The sequence below is a fragment of the Bombina bombina genome, unplaced genomic scaffold (genome assembly GCF_027579735.1).
Source record: "Bombina bombina isolate aBomBom1 unplaced genomic scaffold, aBomBom1.pri scaffold_610, whole genome shotgun sequence".
NCBI lineage: Eukaryota > Metazoa > Chordata > Amphibia > Anura > Bombinatoridae > Bombina > Bombina bombina.
Genome location: NW_026511360.1, coordinates 22,501 through 43,369, shown reverse-complemented (window position 1 = coordinate 43,369; position 20,869 = coordinate 22,501). Strand labels below are relative to the sequence as shown.

Genomic DNA, 20,869 nt, shown 5'->3' with positions numbered 1-20,869 from the left:
TACTTTTTGTACTAATCAAATTTAGCTTTGTTCCAATGATATTCTTTGTTGAAGAGATACCTAGGTTGGTGTTTGAAGCACAACATGACAGGAAATAGTGCTGCCATCTAGTGCTCTTGCAAATGGATAACATTCTTACAAAACTGCTGCCACATATTGCTTCAGAAATGGGTAGCTCCTAAGCATACATCCCTTCTTTTTTTAACAAAAGATACCAAGAGAACGAAGAAAATTGTTAATAGAAGTAAATTAGAAATTTGTTTAAAATTGCTGCTCTATCTGAATCGTGAAATAAACATTTTGGGTTTAATATCCCTTTAAATCCTTTGTACTGGTAATGTGTAAACACAACTTGCACCCAAGCCTGGTTAACTACCTGTTTCTTACTAGTCCAGGAGAAGTGAACTATTCAATATTTCCAGCCCAATATATATATATTTATTTGAGTTAATGGATAGTTACTAAAATCATTTAAAGGGTCATGTTACCCCTATGCTGAATCCCTTGAAAGTCATCAAGCACAGCTGTAAAATGCTGACTGTTTTTTTTTTACATAGAGAAAATCATGTAATATTTAAAATATTTTACTTCAAAATGTATTGATGTATTTAGCTCATCAGAGTAAGTGCTCTGTAAACAGCTATCCTTCAGCTACTCTTTTTCCAGTCATATGCATTTTGCAAGAAAAAAAACAGCCAATCATCACTTTGCTTTAATGGGATCTCATAGAATCTCACCATAAACTTACAAGTTTCATAGTAAACTGATATAAAGTGCCTGCACGTGCCAGATGCACACTCCCTTGCAACTCCTGGGACAGGAATCCTGATTGGATACCTAAAGTCCTCCTACAATAGGATGTGACTACTGAGGATATTTTTAGGTATATCATCTTCCTTTCTTAAACAGAGATGTTAATGTGATATTTTCTAGTTGGCTTTTTACAAATATTCTGCATCGCTTTCAAGTGATTCAGCAGTTGGGTAACGTTCTTTTAACAAAAAAACTGTCAGGATGCTTCCTTATGTAACACTATTATAACTTTTATTTCGCTACTCTGTCTTTAGCTGGGGTTACGCTGATGCCGAACTGTCTTGAGAACTGTGTGCTAACCTGTTACTGGGGGTGCAGCGTGCAGAAGCTGCAGGAAGCGTTACAGAAGCACGTCTACTGTTTTCCTATCAAGAGCCCTGGAGCTTTAGAAGATGCTTTGTATGATGAATATCTTCATAAGGAGCAATATGTGTATCCTTCCATTGGGTTTCTTTTGCGCAAGTTAATAGCGCATGTTTTTTATTTATTTTTTCTATTTAATATTGCATTCCAGGAAAAATATTTTATATATCATAGCTTACAATCAGGAGCAAGTTAAAGGAACAGTAAACACCTTGAGATTTTAATATAAAACATTTAGTTGTGTTGTAAAACAACATTGCAATGTACTTTCATTGTTTATTTTGCCCCCTTTTTTATGCAATAAAGCTCTGAAAATTGTGTTTTTTCAACTTCTCAGATATGGAAATGCACCCGGCTGAATTTCTAGTGAAAAAATCAAGTACCCTGAACATATGGGAAAACAAAGGATATCAGTCTGTATCTGTTAAGACCAGTCCTTCTTGTTTTTAGAAAACTGGAGTCGATGCTATTCTTGATAACGCAGCCCTGGATAGCGGGATGTAGCTTGGGCAAAAGACAAAAAATAAGAGAGAAAGAAGCGCAAACCTCTCTAAGTGTAGGTTATAAAAACATCCAAAAAATTAATAAAAGTGTAATATCACACTCACATTTAAAAACCTCAAACATATGAGGTATGATTAGAACCAATAAAACTATTACTCCCTTGATATTGCTGGAGGTGGGAAACCAAGCGGACCGCAAGAGCTGGCGTAAACACAGTCTTAGGGTTCCAAAGGTTACACTCCTACCGCTTCGGTTAGTAGAATAATCCACATCAAGGGGCATACAAATATTAGTTTCAAAAAGCACCACAGTTACCAATCCGCTTCCTCTGATTGCTGGCTTCGAGGAAAGTGTGGACGTTTAAGAATGTAGACAGTGAGCATAGCCTTACGCGTTTTGTAGGGGAACTCCTTACTTCGTCAGAGGCTGCCCATTGTTATAGTACCGTCTATTTATAGTCCGAGCTGGAAAAAACATTCCCAAGTCTTCTCAGAGCCATGAAAAGAAACAGTGCCACAATATATCTAAATGCTTGTAGCAAGGCGAATCTTATTACACATAATGGTAACAGGTTGCAAATAAGTATAGTAAATGTATAGACATGCATATGCACAAAAGTAAACATCGCAAATTCGCCTATAAGATTCAGACTATGTTAGATATGTATAACCTGTGTATGGCGTAGTCATATGTCCTATCTAGGTTAATATCAAAATTTATAATAATGACAAATAAAAAAACATATTGTTAAAAGCTTTTAAGCTAAAAACAGAAAACTGCTAGAAATTCATATATGTATATCTATAATAAAACACAGGATTAGTAAATTACGTTGTAGAGAGATTTTTTGGATCCATACCCTGGGTACATTAGAACCCAGAGGTATGAACAGAGACAGTGATTTGATGGCCTTTTTAATTGACGAATGATATCACTTTTATTTTGGTTCTACGTAGTGTGTGTGTATATATAGGTGTGTGTTTGTATGTGTGTATATATATGTGTGTGTTTTTTAGCTCTTGGATAATTGAACCAAATATCTATTATTGGTTTTATTCTACTTTTTTGCTTTCCTTTGCTATAAATGTTGTTATTTAAAAGGTTTCTAGGATCACAAAAAAATAGATCATCTTTATTTTTCATGAATAGACACCTATGTTTTACTAGGGTTTTTTTGTTGTTGTCGCCATCTTGTGTTTTTTATATATATATATAGATATAGATATATAGATATATATATATATATATAGAGAGAGAGATATATAGATATATATATATATATATATATATATATATATATATATATATATATATATATATATATGAATTTCTAGCAGTTTTTTGTTTTTAGCTTAAAAGCTTTTAACAATGTTTTTTTATTTGTCATTATTATTAACCTAGATAGGACATATCACTATGCCATACACAGGTTTTACATATCTAACAGTTGATATTCTGAATACTATAGGCGAGTTTGCGATGTTTACTTTTGTGCATATGCATGTCTATACATTTACTATACTTATTTGCAACTGTTACCGTTATGTGTAATAAGATTCTCCTTGCTTCAAGCATTTAGCTATATTGTGGCACTGTTTCTTTTAATGGCTCTGAGAAGACTTGGTGACGTTTTTGCCAGCTTGGACTATAATTAGACGGTACTACAACAGTGGGCAACCTCTGACAAAGTAGGGAGTTCCCCTACGAAACGCGTAAGAGCGGTAGACCCATCAATATACTTTATTGCTACTAATAATATACAGTTGTAAACCCCTGACTGGTTACCACTGTCCTTTACTGATATGCAGCACTTTTTATGAGGATCATACTTTTTTTTTGTTGTTGTTGTTAAATCAATTTGTTTAATGTATTATTTATTTTCTATTTTTCCTTTTTAAGGAAACTTAAAGGGACAGTAAACATTGAGATTTGTATACAACATGTTTAGTTATACATAATGAAACAACTTTCTGATGTATTTTCATTATTTATTTCCCCCCCCCCCTTTTCATGTAGCCTAGCTCTGATTATTGAGCAATTTCTAATTTCCATAACTTAAACTGCACCCTACTGACTTATCAGTGCCAACTCTGCTACATATCTTTCTCTAATTGTCTTTATCAGATGACAACAGCTAAACAGTGCACTCTATACTAACATTATAACCAAGGCTAGTCTAATTAAGCCCATATTGGCTCCTCCAAATAAGGCAAACAGTGGGTGGAGTTTGGCTATTATCAAATAAAGTAAAAAGGATTTAATAACATCAAGACCTGGCTGATACGTTGTTCTATAGCAAATTACAGGGTGTTTACTGTCCCTTTAACTATGCATTAACACTTTGAGATTCTAATATTATATAAAGTAAGAAGAACCTTTGCTATATACTTCCATTATTTCTTTTGTCCACTTTACATGTAACTTAGAGATACTAAACCCAATTTTTTATTTTGTGATTCAGATAGAGCATGCAACTTTCTAATTTACTCCTATTATCAATTTTTCTTTGTTCTTTTGCTATCTTTATTTAAAAAAGAAGGCATCTAAGCTAAGGAGCCAGCCAACTTTTGGTTCAGAAACACTGGACAGCACTTGTTTATTGGTGGGTGAATGTATCCACCAATCAGCAAGCATAACCCAGATTGTGAACCAAAAATGAGTTGGCTTCTAAACTTACATTCTTGCTTTTCAAATAAAGATAGCAAGAGAACGAAGAAAATTTGATAATAGTAAATTGGAAAGTTGCTTAACCCCTTAACGACCGAGGACGTGCAGGGTACGTCCTCAAAAAAAAGGCAGTTAATGCCTGAGAACGTACCCTGCACGTCCTCGGTTTGGAAAGCAGCTGGAAGCGATCCTGCTCGCTTCCAGCTGCTTTCCGGTTATTGCAGTGATGCCTCGATATGGAGGCATCCTGCAATAACCTTTGGTAGCCATCCGGTGCAGAGAGAGCCACTCTGTGGCCCTCTCTGCACCGGAGATCGGTGGCTACCTGCGTTGGTGGGTGGGAGCCGGACCGGGAGGCGGGTGGCGGCCATCGATGGCCCTGGTTATGTGCAGGGGGGGCGGGATCGTGGGCGGGGACGAGCAGGGGCGCGCACGGACGCGCGCGCGTGCACGGGAAATATATGAATTTCTAGCAGTTTTTTGTTTTTTTTTTTTGTTTTTAGCTTAAAAGCTTTTAACAATGTTTTTTTATTTGTCATTATTATTAACCTAGATAGGACATATCACTATGCCATACACAGGTTTTACATATCTAACAGTTGATATTCTGAATACTATAGGCGAGTTTGCGATGTTTACTTTTGTGCATATGCATGTCTATACATTTACTATACTTATTTGCAACTGTTACCGTTATGTGTAATAAGATTCTCCTTGCTTCAAGCATTTAGCTATATTGTGGCACTGTTTCTTTTAATGGCTCTGAGAAGACTTGGTGACGTTTTTGCCAGCTTGGACTATAATTAGACGGTACTACAACAGTGGGCAACCTCTGACAAAGTAGGGAGTTCCCCTACGAAACGCGTAAGAGCGGTAGACCCATCAATATACTTTATTGCTACTAATAATATACAGTTGTAAACCCCTGACTGGTTACCACTGTCCTTTACTGATATGCAGCACTTTTTATGAGGATCATACTTTTTTTTTGTTGTTGTTGTTAAATCAATTTGTTTAATGTATTATTTATTTTCTATTTTTCCTTTTTAAGGAAACTTAAAGGGACAGTAAACATTGAGATTTGTATACAACATGTTTAGTTATACATAATGAAACAACTTTCTGATGTATTTTCATTATTTATTTCCCCCCCCCCCCTTTTCATGTAGCCTAGCTCTGATTATTGAGCAATTTCTAATTTCCATAACTTAAACTGCACCCTACTGACTTATCAGTGCCAACTCTGCTACATATCTTTCTCTAATTGTCTTTATCAGATGACAACAGCTAAACAGTGCACTCTATACTAACATTATAACCAAGGCTAGTCTAATTAAGCCCATATTGGCTCCTCCAAATAAGGCAAACAGTGGGTGGAGTTTGGCTATTATCAAATAAAGTAAAAAGGATTTAATAACATCAAGACCTGGCTGATACGTTGTTCTATAGCAAATTACAGGGTGTTTACTGTCCCTTTAACTATGCATTAACACTTTGAGATTCTAATATTATATAAAGTAAGAAGAACCTTTGCTATATACTTCCATTATTTCTTTTGTCCACTTTACATGTAACTTAGAGATACTAAACCCAATTTTTTATTTTGTGATTCAGATAGAGCATGCAACTTTCTAATTTACTCCTATTATCAATTTTTCTTTGTTCTTTTGCTATCTTTATTTAAAAAAGAAGGCATCTAAGCTAAGGAGCCAGCCAACTTTTGGTTCAGAAACACTGGACAGCACTTGTTTATTGGTGGGTGAATGTATCCACCAATCAGCAAGCATAACCCAGATTGTGAACCAAAAATGAGTTGGCTTCTAAACTTACATTCTTGCTTTTCAAATAAAGATAGCAAGAGAACGAAGAAAATTTGATAATAGTAAATTGGAAAGTTGCTTAACCCCTTAACGACCGAGGACGTGCAGGGTACGTCCTCAAAAAAAAGGCAGTTAATGCCTGAGAACGTACCCTGCACGTCCTCGGTTTGGAAAGCAGCTGGAAGCGATCCTGCTCGCTTCCAGCTGCTTTCCGGTTATTGCAGTGATGCCTCGATATGGAGGCATCCTGCAATAACCTTTGGTAGCCATCCGGTGCAGAGAGAGCCACTCTGTGGCCCTCTCTGCACCGGAGATCGGTGGCTACCTGCGTTGGTGGGTGGGAGCCGGACCGGGAGGCGGGTGGCGGCCATCGATGGCCCTGGTTATGTGCAGGGGGGGCGGGATCGTGGGCGGGGACGAGCAGGGGCGCGCACGGACGCGCGCGCGTGCACGGGAGGGCGGGCGCGTGCACGGGGAGGGAGCGGGTGGGAACCGCTACACTACAGAAAATGATTTAATAAAAAATGTATAAATTTCGAAATATTTAAAAAAAAAAAGATCAGCAAGGTGGTGGGGGTTTGTCTGTGTGGGGGGGGGGGAAGCTACACTACAGAAAAAAGCCCCAAAAAAATAAAAAAAGCACTTTTTTTTGCAAACTGGGTACTGGCAGACAGCTGCCAGTACCCAAGATGGCCCCCAATGAGGCAGAGGGGAGGGTTAGAGAGCGGTTTTGGGGGGGATCAGGGAGGTTGGGGGCTAAGGGGGGGATCCTACACCCTAGCATATGTAAATATGCTAAAAAATTTTTTTATTTTTTTTAAAAAACCCTTTTATTTTAGTACTGGCAGACTTTCTGCCAGTACTTAAGATGGCGGGGACAATTGTGGGGTGGGGGAGGGAAGGGAGCTGTTTGGGAGGGATCAGGGGGTGGGATGTGTCAGGTGGGAGGCTGATCTCTACACTAAAGCTAAAATTAACCCTGCAAGCTCCCTACAAACTCCCTAATTAACCCCTTCACTGCTAGCCATAATACACGTGTGAGGCGCAGCAGGATTTAGCGGCCTTCTAATTACCAGAAAGCAACGCCAAAGTCATATATGTCTGCTATTTCTGAACAAAGGGGATCCCAGACAAGTATTTACAACCATTTGTGCCATAATTGCACAAGCTGTTTGTAAATTATTTCAGTGAGAAACCTAAAATTGTGAAAAATTTAACTTTTTTTTCAATTTGATCGCATTTGGCGGTGAAATGGTGGCATGAAATATACCAAAATGTGCCTAGATCAATACTTGGGGTTGTCTACTATACTACACTAAAGCTAAAATTAACCCTACAAGCTCCCTAAAAGCTCCCTAATTAACCCCTTAACTGCTGGGCATAATACACTTGTGGTGCGCAGTGGCATTTAGCGGCCTTCTAATTACCAAAAAGCAACGCCAAAGCCATATATGTCTGCTATTTCTGAACAAAGGGGATCCCAGAGAAGAATTTACAACCATGTATGCCATAATTGCACAAGTTGTTTGTAAATAATTTCAGTGAGAAACCAAAAGTTTGTGAAAAAATTTGTGAAAAAGTGAACGATTTTTTGTATTTGATCGCATTTGGCGGTGAAATGGTGGTATGAAATATACCAAAATTGTCCTAGATCAATACTTTGGGATGTCTACTAAAAAAAAATATATACATGTCAAGGGATATTCAGGGATTCCTGACAGATATCAGTGTTCTAATGTAACTAGCGCTAATTTTGGAAAAAAGTGGTTTGGAAATAGCAAAGTGCTACTTGTATTTATGGCCCTATAACTTGCACAAAAAGCAAAGAACATGTAAACATTGGGTATTTCTAAACTCAGGACAAAATTTTGAAACTATTTAGCATGGGTGTTTTTTGGTGGTTGTAGATATGTAACAGATTTTGGGGGTCAAAGTTAGAAAAAGTGTGTTTTTTTCAATTTTTCCTCATATTTTATATTTTTTTTTATAGTAAATTATAAGATATGATGAAAATAATGGTATCTTTAGAAAGTCCATTTAGTGGCGAGAAAAACGGTATATAATATGTGTGGGTACAGTAAATGAGTAAGAAGAAAATTACAGCTAAACACAAACACCGCAAAAATGTAAAAATAGCCTTGGTCCCAAACGGACAGAAAATGGAAAAGTGCTGTGGTCATTAAGGGGTTAAAATTGGGTTTAGAGTCCCTTTAAATGGGCGTTAAAGGGACAATAAACATTGTGCAAGATGTTACATAATGTGCAGAATTATGTAACATTTTTGTATTTTTTTTTCTCTCAAAATACCTAATTTGAAGGCTGAAACTATACTTGCCTTGTAAGCAAAGCAATCCTCTTCGGTGCAGCAGTTTTTTGTTTTGTTTTTAACTATCACATCCCAAGCTCACTGTCTAATCACAGTGCGCCCTATCGTGCTATTCAGCCACATGAAGCGCGCTTCCAATGGTATCTATGCTATCAAGTACAATTATTTATTGGTAGATATAGGCATACCAGAAACCTCCTGCTAAGGCGCACTTTATCTTTAATATACACCATTCTAAATCACACCAGCCCTTGGATAATGCAGGATTCTAGGGATCTAAGCCTGGACATCCCACAACAGTTATTTGATGATATTGCAAAATCCTCCATCTCCACACAAATCTTAGAGTAAAACTTTAAAATACTGCATAAGTGGTACCTGAATCCTAGCAAAGTTAAAAGCACAGTAAACACCTTGCAATTACAAGACATTTCTGATGTGTTGTTATAGAATAACATATCAGCCAGTTCTTTACATTTTCAAAATAAGTTAACATCCTTTTTACTCAATGATTTTTCAATAGCCAAACTCCAACCACCATTTGCTTTATTCGGAGGAGCCAATCTGGGCTTTAGTCCACAGAAAGCAATCATAAACTTGGTATAAAGTTGTTTTGCCATTATTATCTGATAAAGCCAATTAGAGACATATATGTAGCAATGTTAGCCTTGAAAAGTCAGCAGGGTGCATTTCAAATTCTGGAAATTAAAAATTGCTCAGTATTCAGAGCTGAATTACATGACAAGGGTGTAAAATAAATAATGAAAATGTATTGCAAATTTGTTACACTACACATGACTAAACAATTACATTTTTTTAGCTTCTTTTTATTGAGGAAATGTACAAACAGTTTGAAAAGGCATTGGCCTGTAAAAGAAAACAAAAAGACTGCATAGCATATAAGCATAGCATATAAGATACTCCAGAGACATACAAGAAAATAGCATCATTCATATGTCTTTAAATCAAATAAGTGTCCATTGAACAGTGTTCTTACAAAGTTCCGATGTAAACAAATAAGTAAAAAATTTAAATCATGCAATTGTGTGATGTCTGGGGAGAGTGCCTATGATGCTAAGCACTCCCTCCAGCCCACGATCCCACTCAGGAAACGACTTTGTCTTTAGTAAGCCCAGTGCGGTTAGGACAGCATTGAACATCATAAGGGCGCAAAGGGGTTCAAGAACATAAACATGACAACAAAAAACAACAAACAAACACTAAAAGAAAACAATGAGAGCAGATGTTAAAGGGACATTCCAGCCAAAATTGGAATCCACATGGAGGCATTTCAGTTTTGAATAGAAGCATTTTTGTAATATAAATGTATTGGCAAAAATGCTTCTAATAAAAGCTATAGCCATTTCAAAAGTGTATTAATATGCACTGTGCACAAGCATTGTACCATCTGGTAATGACTCAATTTGTTAATTGCTGACATGATACAAGCCCCAGTTATTATCTGAGCAGCTGCAGTATTTACAAATGCTGGTGCACTCAGAATATCTAGCTATGCTTCACATGCACATGCAGAGAAAAATGTTAACACTAAAGCAGTGATTACTTTTACTAGAAACATTTTTGCAAATACATATATATTGCAAATATGTTTCTATTCAAAGATTTAATTAATCTATGTGCATTTAATTTTTATCCGGCATGTCCCTTTAAGGGCAGACTGCTGTCATTACATATTACTGAGTGAGACCGGGAAGCAATACTGCAGATGACCACTAGAGGTCCTCAGGTTCAAAGAGTAGTACACTTTGCTTAAAAAACAACAACAACAAAAACTAAAATGCAAAAAAAGTCGTGCCAGTGGTTTATTTTGTAAGTTTTATATGGGTGAACAAATATAATACAAAACCACCAGAAACTGTCATATTAGACATAAAAACTTGTATGAATTAAAGTAAGCACTGACTGAACATTAGCCTATAGTATTAACTTCTGTGCTACTGTGAATTTCAGAGAAAAACTTGCCCAAAGTACTGGCAAATTTTTAGCATGTTTGTTATCACGTTATTTAAACAGAAATAGCCTTTGTTTTTGTTTGTATTTACCTATAAAAGATATATATATATATATATATATATATATATATATATATTGTATTGAGGTTTTTAATTCACAATGCATTTCAGGAGAATCCTTACACAAAAAGTGTTTCAAATAATTATACATCAGACATTATATATTATACCAGGATATATTAAACATATTTATAAGGCATTGTTTAGAAAATATCAATATACACCATGCTTGTTAATTAAATTGTATGTCTTCTAGATGGTATCTGAAGCCACTCTTGGACACTGCAAAGAGTAAAAATCTACAGAAAACAGTCATGATCATTAGGGGACCACTTTTGGATCCCAAATGATAAACCTCCATTTCTAATTATATAGAGTAGAATTCTATAGAACTATTAACACCAACACGGTATCTAGAACATTGTAAGCATTAAATCATGTAGCGCCACTCTTGGGCCCTTAGGACTGTAGTGATAGATTATACTAGTGGGAGAAAATTATAACTTGAGATTTGTCCGGTGATCCAGAATATACTTATAAAACTTGCATTTGTTATGTTTAGAGAAGTATTATATATAAATACTAGAAAATTGAGATCCTTAACCCTTTAAGGACACAGCTTTCAGTTTGCTCAATTGTTTTATGACGGAAAAATTCCGTCATATGTCCTTAAGAGGTTAAAGTTAGATATGAAACAGCTTTATATTATACACAATCAGCTTACAATGACTATAGCTACTTAGATTAGTGTATATCTCAACATGTGACATTTGGATGGGGGGAGTGAATTTATCATCATTTCAGTTATTAGTGCAAGAGTTAAAGGATTCCAAAACTTTGTATTTTTCGTTGTTTAAATTATTTCAAAATCGTATCTATAAACCTTCATTAGCAAAACTTACCCACTTTGAACGGAAAATGAGCGTTACAAGATGAATAAAATAATATATTATATTTAGGAAAAAACGTCATCAAAGACAAACCCCCGTTTTATGTGCCTTCAATGCAATGAACTATTAGCCAATCACAGCATGATTTAGTGCATCTCATTATCGCATGCGCAATACTATACGTCAATTAGCGATGCCAGACTTGCCCAAACCAAGTTCCGAGAAACACGCATGTGCTTTTCAAAATTTGATCGATTGAATAGGTAGTCCTATTCACACAGTGTACGGCTTGTTTACGAGCTAAGCCGTCTAATGCAATTAAAACTGCTTATATACCAGCGTAATTATTTGCCTTTTTTGCTTGCTATTTTTTTTGCTAAGTATGATTTTGAAAACTATATAAATAAATCAGTAAAAACGAGAGCGCAATAAATGGAACACTATTCAGAAATTTAACGGTGTTTGAAATTGCGTTAATAGTAAATAAATCCTTAAGTAATTACATAAACAACTTATATTGTTACGAAATGCATTTAAAAATATTAGGGGTTTAATTCATATATGCTCACATTGAAATAATTATTTAATTAAATGCTCGTTAAAGTAAGGGTTATTCTCGCAGCGTAACGCTCTTACCTTGTCTATTCCACTGTAACATCTGTTTGCAGGTATCAATTCAGACAGTCTGCGGATTCAATGGAACGTGACATATGTAATGATGTTTCAAGAAGATCGCGCATTACGCACAAGTCGGACATCTTGATAACTCAGGTTGTTGTACACGATTCGTGAAAGAAAAATAAGATTAGATCGATGGGTTTGGAAATCAATAAAATTTTGGAGCAGCGTAACTAGAGTACAGTAAAAATATGACACGCAAAGCTAATTACAAATGATTATAATATATGTATTGAGAGGTTAAAGTTACATTTTTTTCATCGTTTAGTGCCCCTTTTAAGCTACACAGCTTCTGTTTTACTTCAGTAGCCTTATAGGCCTTAAACCTTTTCCCTAAGAACTATTTCAAAAGTCCTAAGACCATAACAACTTAAATAATTATATGACTGTTAGCATTATAATTACTATCTGCATCCCAGTGGATCCTTTACACAAATATCTAAAGAAAGGGCTGGACCAACAACATAGTACCTTCTAATATAAAGCAATAGCTCTCATATATAATCACTGCTGTGCTGTATAGAAAGTTGATATAGATTTAGAGCTATGATATAGTCATAGTAGTATGAGAGAAAAATTACAGTCCATAATACCATATAGTTAGACCTAATCTCCCGGGCACGGGCCCTATACCCAGGCGACCGGTGAATTTGTCATATTGATTGTCAAGGACAGATAGGTAATAAGCAATATAGTGTAACTTTAGATTATATTCTTTATGGGTTGGCAATATCTTTATAATTAACCTATATACTATCATTGAAACATAATGGAGTACATACGTAGTGTTAACATGAGAAGGCACAAATCAAAATTCAGTGTGGTCAAATATGCTAAAAGCTAACCATCCGTATCATGTATTAACTGAGTAACTATAATAAGAGAGATGAAGAATAAGAATTGTGAAGTAGGAAAAAGGTATACCTTAGTCACTAGCTGAAGTTTAAACTAAATTAAGTTTAGGGTGACATAATTTTTGAAGTAAACAAAGTAGATATGGTATAAGAGGTAAAGATCAACTAACATATTTCACCTGTAAGGTTATGCAGCTCACCATTGCACAGTACGTGTATATCAAAGGAGTCACAAGTATATAGTAATGTTAGTAAAGGACAAGGTAGATCAAGACCAATTTGCAAATATAAAATAAAAACAAAACCAACAAAAAAGATATTGTTCAACTCAGGTGTAAATCTGATGAATACCTGTAATTAAAATGACAGGAGTATATTGTGCCTCATGAGTCAGTAGTATAGTTACTAATAGTTGCATTATGGCAGGTCCACAACTGTGAGGATCTATCCTATTCCGACTCTCAAGTGTATTCTTAAAGTAGGATATAGAGTAATATTCCAGGTCGAGAATGTTTTTTTATTGTCCTGGATGTCATTAATTGAACGGTGTATGCAATACATATGATGTGCCTTAAAGTCTGTGCGCATGGTACCTGATCTGGATAGCACATCCGCAAAGCAGTCTGTATCTAAGACATCTTTCTTTCTGTCTGTGTTGACAATCATCACTGCACCAAGTTCCACCTCCTCGTCTAAGCCGTTATGACGGTGTTCGGCTAATGGCTGCAAGTCACGTTGACCTCCGATCTCGTCTGTGGCAAGGCCCATTTCCAAGCCATCCTCAGCTGAGCTCAATGATTTGCCCTGGACCTCTGCAGCATCAGGACACTCCGCATGAATTTCGGGTGAGTGAGACCCAGCCTGTGGAGCGATCTGGTTTTTGAGGTAATAGTCTTTGGAGATCTTCTTTTAGCTATCGCTGGAAATTGCCAAAGCAATCTCTAATTAGCTGTGAGGACTGATGTTCTCATTTGGTCAAATAGTTCTCCAATTTCCTGGGCATAAGAACATCTCAGGTTGTTTGCTGGAGCCATTAATGCCTGTTAAGCAGTATTGGGCATATGGTGTGTAAAGTCTCTGTCTAATTTTCTCTCTTTTGTATAGTAAATATTGTAAGATTTATCACTCAAATTCTTTTTGCTTACCCCGGAGTCCAGGGGGGGTTGCATCTGCTTATTAGGCCGCCACCTAAAATCCAACGGTCCAGATCAGTCCATGAAAGTACACAAAAACAATGTATTTTGATAGAAATAAATATATGTTCTGGTTGTTCATTGTCTAGTCTCAGAATATGTCGTTATCAAAGGTAGATTGAGGGATATTCTAATGATAATTGGCAGATTATCCCCATGTATCTCAAAGCTTCTCTTTTTTCAGTCTTTCATGGCTGCCGTCCCAGCTATATATATTTTTAAAGTAATTTTTTTACAAACTTTGGGTTTCTCACTGAAATGATTTACACACAACTACTGCAGTCATAAAACAAATGTTCAGCCACCAATCAGCAAATAGCATAAAGGTGATGATAAAGCTATGCTTTTCTACAAAGAATACCTAAATAATGAAGCAAATTAGATAATAGAAGTAAATTGGAAAGTTATTATAATTGTATTCTCTATCTAAATCATGAAAGAAAAAATATGGGTTTCCTGTCCCTTAAAGTTGGGTCTCAAAAGCTTCTAGTAATGGCATCAAAATTCCCTCAACATTCTTAATAGTAAGTGTTGCAAAGTTTTCCTTATCAACAGGTACACAATCCATTGTGGCTATAAAGCAACAAGACAAGCAAAGCTTATCCAAAGCTCAATACTGCAATTAAGGAGCACCTTGATTCCGCCACGCAGCAGCCACTATGTAGTTTGCCACGCTAAGCAGAATACGTTTTGGGGCCAGTTTAGTCTTAGCTGGCCCAGTACAGGTTTCTGGATGTTCAAGGGGTAAGGAGAGATTGAATCCTATATCCAGTAGGTGTCCATGCATCCAAACTGCCAAGGCAAAACTGGATGGCAAGGATTAATAACAAATGGTTGAAAAATTAAGGATACTCTTTTTCTTTTGCCATTTCCTTGCACCGCCCACTGGAAGTCTGCAAGCATTTTATATAAAAATCTCAAGGTGTTTACTGTTAATTTAAACTGATATTAAACACTTCATTTTTGTAGCAAGAGTCAAAACTCTATAGGCCATGTTCCCCTTTGTGGTGCTGTGTCAGGAAGAAATGGACCCTGTACAAATGAAGTAAAAAAAAGAAAACCTAAAATCCTTTTAAAATGATTAGCACATATTCCAATTGTTTATATTAAAGGGATATGAAACCCAAATATTTTCTTTCATGATTCAGACAGAGCATACAATTTTAAACAACTTTCCATTTTACTTCTAATATTTAATTTGCTTCCTTCTCTTGTTATCCTTTGCTGAAAGGTTAGGTTAGCTCAGGAGCAGCAAAGAACCTAGGTTCTAGCTGCTGATTGGTGGCTGCATATATATACCAATTGTCATTGGCTCACCCATGTGTTCAGTTAGAAACCAGTAGTGAATTGCTACTCCTTCAACAAATGGTACCAAAAGATTAAAGCCAATTTGATAATAGAAGTAAAGTTGTTTAAAATGGTATGTTCTACCTTAATCATGAAAGAAAATGATTGGGTTTTATGTCCCTTTAAGTATAATCAACTGCTTAGTGTTTTTTATGACAACAATGAAATGTATATCCCTTTAAGAAATAATTCCCTTCCAAAAAGTGGAATTGCTGGAGATGTGGTAGGGTTGCCACCCGCCCCGGTTTCACCGGGACAGTCCCAGTCTGAGACTCTTTGTCCCGTGTCCCGGAACTAGCCTTAAATGCCCCGAGCTAAGCGCTCCCCTGCAAGCAGCAGTGAGCACAGACTTTTACTTTACAAAAAATAAGCTGGCCAGAGGAGCGCTTAGCCTGGGGTAGGTGGAGTCTGCAGTAGAGACAGAAGATGATTGATGTGGGAGTGGGGGGCGCTTCTATACTTAGATGAATCAGCCCATTGGTTTCTCACACAAACACACCCACTGAGTGCTGGGAGAAGGAGACGTTACTCCAGATGTTGTCACTGACGGCTGCGGCGGCCGCCGCCTAACACTCTGTCCTAGGTGTGTTACCAGAAGGGGGAGATGGAGGAGGTGCCATATGCATCCTGTGAAATAAACCAACACGGGAACAGCTCCGCCTCCAGGCTTAGCAATGGCTCCTACATCTACAGACTCCAGCCGCCTGGGCTGGGCCACTATGAGGGGAGCGCGGGCGCGGCCGGAATCAAGCCCAGGTAAGGCGTGGTCTCTATTGGGGGAGGTACTTTAGGAAAGTCTGGGGATGTGTGACCTTTATGATTTATTTTGACAGGTCTGACCTTACACACGGGCTTCCAAAGCAGATAGGGAGCGGTTCACGGGGATAGCAGCCAGCAAAGGCAGAGGAGGCAGCATAAGCTTGGGACTGGCAGTATATATATTATATATATACAGTATATATATAAATATATATATACAGTATATATATTATATATATATATAATATTTATTGATTTCCTAAAGAATTTGAGGCCGCGAGAAGCCACGCCCCAAGCCACGCCCAAACCACACCCCAAGCCACACACCCTCCACGCCCACTTAAAAAAGTGTCCAGGAATTTTCTGGGCAAAAGGTGGCAACCCTAAGATGTGGGGGCATTGCTCTAAAATAATTGGGTCCTAGGACATAGTTATATATGAATCATCAGATATACTAAATCAAAAATGAGCAATAATTTGATTAGTCAAAACTCAAAGTTGCCCACACATGCAGATGAAACAGCGCTAAAATAGATGAATTGATAGGACTAGGAGAATACAACTATATCTAAAATAATCAGCTAGACCATTACACCCAGACCTTTGGGAGGAGTATGTAAACAAAAAATATTAATAGACAATTACACCTCATATAAAATGCTAGAGCATATAGTCACACTGTCAGAGAGTGAACATAGAAAAGGCTCATTTACCTATGACATAAAGTATAACACATTTGTATTTGTTCATACTAAACGTGTTCACTCAGTAAGGGAAAGATTTAAGGAATAGACAGATATTTCAAGTAATATAATGTTAAATTTGCCTTAGTCAATATTGTAAAATTCTTACAACTGTTAAGTTGTAAGGTTCGAAAACTATTATTAATAAAGCTAGTTTATAAAATAAATACAATTCTATTATCAAATGTATCTTTTTTGGGTAGGCTCAGGAGTGTGGTTTAGGAGTGTGCATGTGTCTAGAGACATATATGGCAGCAAGAATGCTTTTATTAGGCATGGGCATTCGGATACTTTGTTAGCATCCGATTGTGGAGGGCGGCGGCCGCTCGGGGCGTTCATCTCTTTTCGGATCCGGATTTCTTCTTGTGAAAGTGCAACACACTAAGATCTGGATATCTAAAGAGACAAATGCCATGAGCGACCGCCTTCTGCCACATTTGGATACGAACGAAGCATCCGAATGCCCATGCCTAGCTTTTACCGATGTTACACATTTACTGTGATTGCAGCCATGAAGCGCTCTATGCACGCTACCTACCTCTCCTCAGTAACAAATACCATGAGACTAAAGCAAATTGAATAGAAGTAAACTGGAAACTTTTTAAAACTGTTTGCTCTGAGTCATGAAAGAAAGTTTGGGTTTTATGTCCATTTAATGTTGGGTTTTCCAGCTCTGAGAATTGACAACCTGCAGACTTCACAACCCTGCCACATCTCTCTCTCTAATTAGACTTAGTAAAGTTGATCACATAAGGAATTACAAAAACAATTAAAAAATGACTGGCTAGTGTGTCTACTCCTGTAACAAATCCAGATTAGCTTCTCCAAATAATGTAAATAGTGCTTTTTCTTATAAACTTGTATATTTCAACTGTTCAAACAGTCCTTGTTGTAAAAACTTTAAAAGGACATTAAATACTTTGAGATGATAACCCCTACCCTAACTCATCTCTTTAACCAATCTCTCACTGCAGGCACATTTCCTGACACATTCATGCGTCAATCATACTAATCCTAAAAAAGCCCTCGCTTGACCCTTCTACGCCTAACTATCGACCGGTCTCCTTACTTCCCTTTTCTTCAAAATTATTAGAACGACTAGTCTATAATCGGCTAACTCAATTTCTCACAACTAACTCCTTACTTGATCCACTACAATCTGGTTTCCGCCCTAAACACTCAACAGAAACCACTCTTGCTAAAGTAACAAATGACCTGTTATCAGCTAAAGCAAAAGGCCACTACTCCTTACTAATTCTTCCTGACCTGTCCGCAGCTTTTGACACAGTTGACCATCCTCTCCTCCTAAAAATACTACATTCATTTGGTATCCGAGATACAGCCCTCTCCTGGTTTGCCTCATATCTCTCAAATCGCTTGTTTTCAGCTTCCTTTAACAACATATCTTGTGATCCTATGCCTCTTTCAGTTGGAGTACCGCAAGGCTCTGTCTTGGGCCCCTTGCTTTTCTCTCTCTATACATCCTGCCTTGGAAAACTTATAGCCTCCTTCGGATACCAGTACCACTTATATGCTGATGATACTCAAATGTTTCTTTCCTCTCCTGATATCGCTCCCTCTTTACAGGTCTGCTGTCTTGGGGTCACACTAGACTCAGAATTCACATTCAACCCACATATGCAAGCGCTTACCAAATCCTGCCGTTCACACCTACGCAACATTTCCAGAATTCGTCCCTTCCTTACTCAAAAAACTACAAAAATACTTATGCATTCCCTCATTTTGTCATGCATTGATTCTTGCAATCTACTGCTAAATGGCCTATCACACCGCCTCTACTCCCTCCAATCTATTATGAAAGCTTCTGCTAGACTCCTCCACCTAAGTCGCCGATCTACATCAGCTGCTCCACTCTGCCAGTCTCTACACTGGCTCCCGAAAACACTTCAGAATACAATTTTAAGTATTAACCCTAACTTACAAAGCACTCAACAGTCTAACTCCCATCTATATTTCCTCTCTCATCGTGAAATATTCCCCATCCCGTCCTCTTAGATCAACCTCTGACCTACTTCTCTCCGCACCTGTTATCTCTACGTCCCACTCCTGTCTCGAATACTTCGCACGTGCTGCTCCTGTCCTCTGGAACTCTCTACACCGCTTCATAAGACTGTCTCCAACCTTGTATAGCTTCAGACGCTCCTTGAAAACCCACCTATTCAGAGAGGCTTACCATCTCTCATTCTAACCAAACCAATACATGAACTGCCTGACTCGCTGCTGCAACTATAACCGATGTGACAAGCTACCCCAACCTTATATCTCTGCACCCTAAATCTGTAGACTGTGAGCTCTCCTAGATAGGGCCCTCTTCCTCTTGTACTAGATTTGTTTAGTTTTGCTATGTTAAGGGTCTGTCGGACGTGATCTGACAGTGCGGATCAGGTCCGACAGAACTCGCTGAATGTGGAGAGCAATACGCTTTCCATATTCAGCATTGCACCAGCAATCTGCCAATCGGCCGCCAGCAGGGGGTTGTCAATCAACCCGATCGGGTTGATTTGTGGCGATGTCTGTCCGTCTGCTCAGAGCAGGTGGACAGGGTTATGGAGCAGCAGTCTTTAGACCGCTGCTTCATAACTGCTGTTTCTGGCGAGCCTGCAGACTCACCTGAAACACAGGCCATCAAACTCCATACGGAGCTTGATAGATAGGCCCGCCGATTGGCTGCACACTCTAGTGACCTATTTATAACTGTCCCTTATTGGCCACAGCAGAGAAAGTAACCTAAGTTACAACATGGCATCTCCCATTGTTTTATAGACTTTAAAACTTTACACCTATTTTTCACTATTTAAACAACTAATGAAACTTTAAAAAAATACATCTACATGTCAGTATTCTATCTAGCATTTATTTAGTTTTTAATGTCCCTTTAAAGTACCTTTACGCTAAAGCTGTTTAAATTGATATTAAAACTAACATAGTATACAGCGTGTGTGTATATATACTGTGTATATATATATATATATATATATATATATATATATATATATATATTTACCATCTTTTAGACACAATTAAAAACAAAAAACTCCCTTAAAGCAATCCTATTCATACAAAAATAGCTCAAATTGGACCCATGTGTTGTTTTTACGGACTATTTATGCATTTAGATTTTGATATTATGGAGTAACATTAGTTTGCAATACTATGCTTTTTAGTTTTTTCTTGGCTGCAAACATTTTTATGAAGTACAGAATGGTGCAACTTTATAATCAAAAGCTATTATTTTTATATTCATTTTTCCTTATGTGGCCTTTGTGGTACATTTAGTGACTTGATAATAAAAGTAAGTTGAACAATCACAGTAAATATGAGTACGTACTAGTGTAGAAATTGTTATTGCACAAACATGAAGTACATACTATTATAAGGCTGCAAAGAGACAAGTGAACCAGCATTTTTCCTAAACACACACAGTGCTCAGAAACAGAGCAGAGAGGGAATCTACATTCAGTTGCCAGAAGACAACAAGATTGAAAATTTTGGTCCAGTGCCCCGAACTCGCTATCCACTTGTTGCCCTGTTAACATTATCTGATGAAGAAGACAGGGAGTTGTACGACATCGTAAGTACTTTTTGTGGTACATTTATGGTTTTATTTGTTGTCTGCAAAATGATGTCACCCTTAAACATTTGCCTGGCAGTGTAGGATACAATGTGTCTATATCACCTTTAGTATCTATAACAGGAGTGACCATCTGGTAATTTTGCATCCAGGGAGTTTCATGCAGCCTTTGCTTTGTACAAGAAGATATACAGTATATGTATTGCTGGTTTGATTTTGTTTCACCATTACTTATTTCAAGAATAATACCACCTTTTTTAAGTTATTTTGGGATTGATTGTATATTA

The 20,869-nt window shown here is 37.3% G+C and overlaps 1 protein-coding gene across 1 annotated transcript in view; it reads left to right on the top strand.

Annotated features, from left to right (window-relative positions):
* LOC128643713 (cell growth regulator with RING finger domain protein 1-like) overlaps positions 1-20,582 on the top strand; it is a gene marked incomplete at its 3' end in the record, with an annotated part of 40,048 nt that extends 19,466 nt beyond the window's left edge. Inside the window, exons 3-4 of the mRNA XM_053696544.1 lie at positions 1,068-1,245; positions 20,435-20,582. Of these exons, the coding sequence (XP_053552519.1) occupies positions 1,068-1,245; positions 20,435-20,582 (326 nt within the window). The remainder of the gene's footprint in view (positions 1-1,067; positions 1,246-20,434) is intronic.
* Between the last annotated feature and the right edge of the window lie 287 nt (positions 20,583-20,869).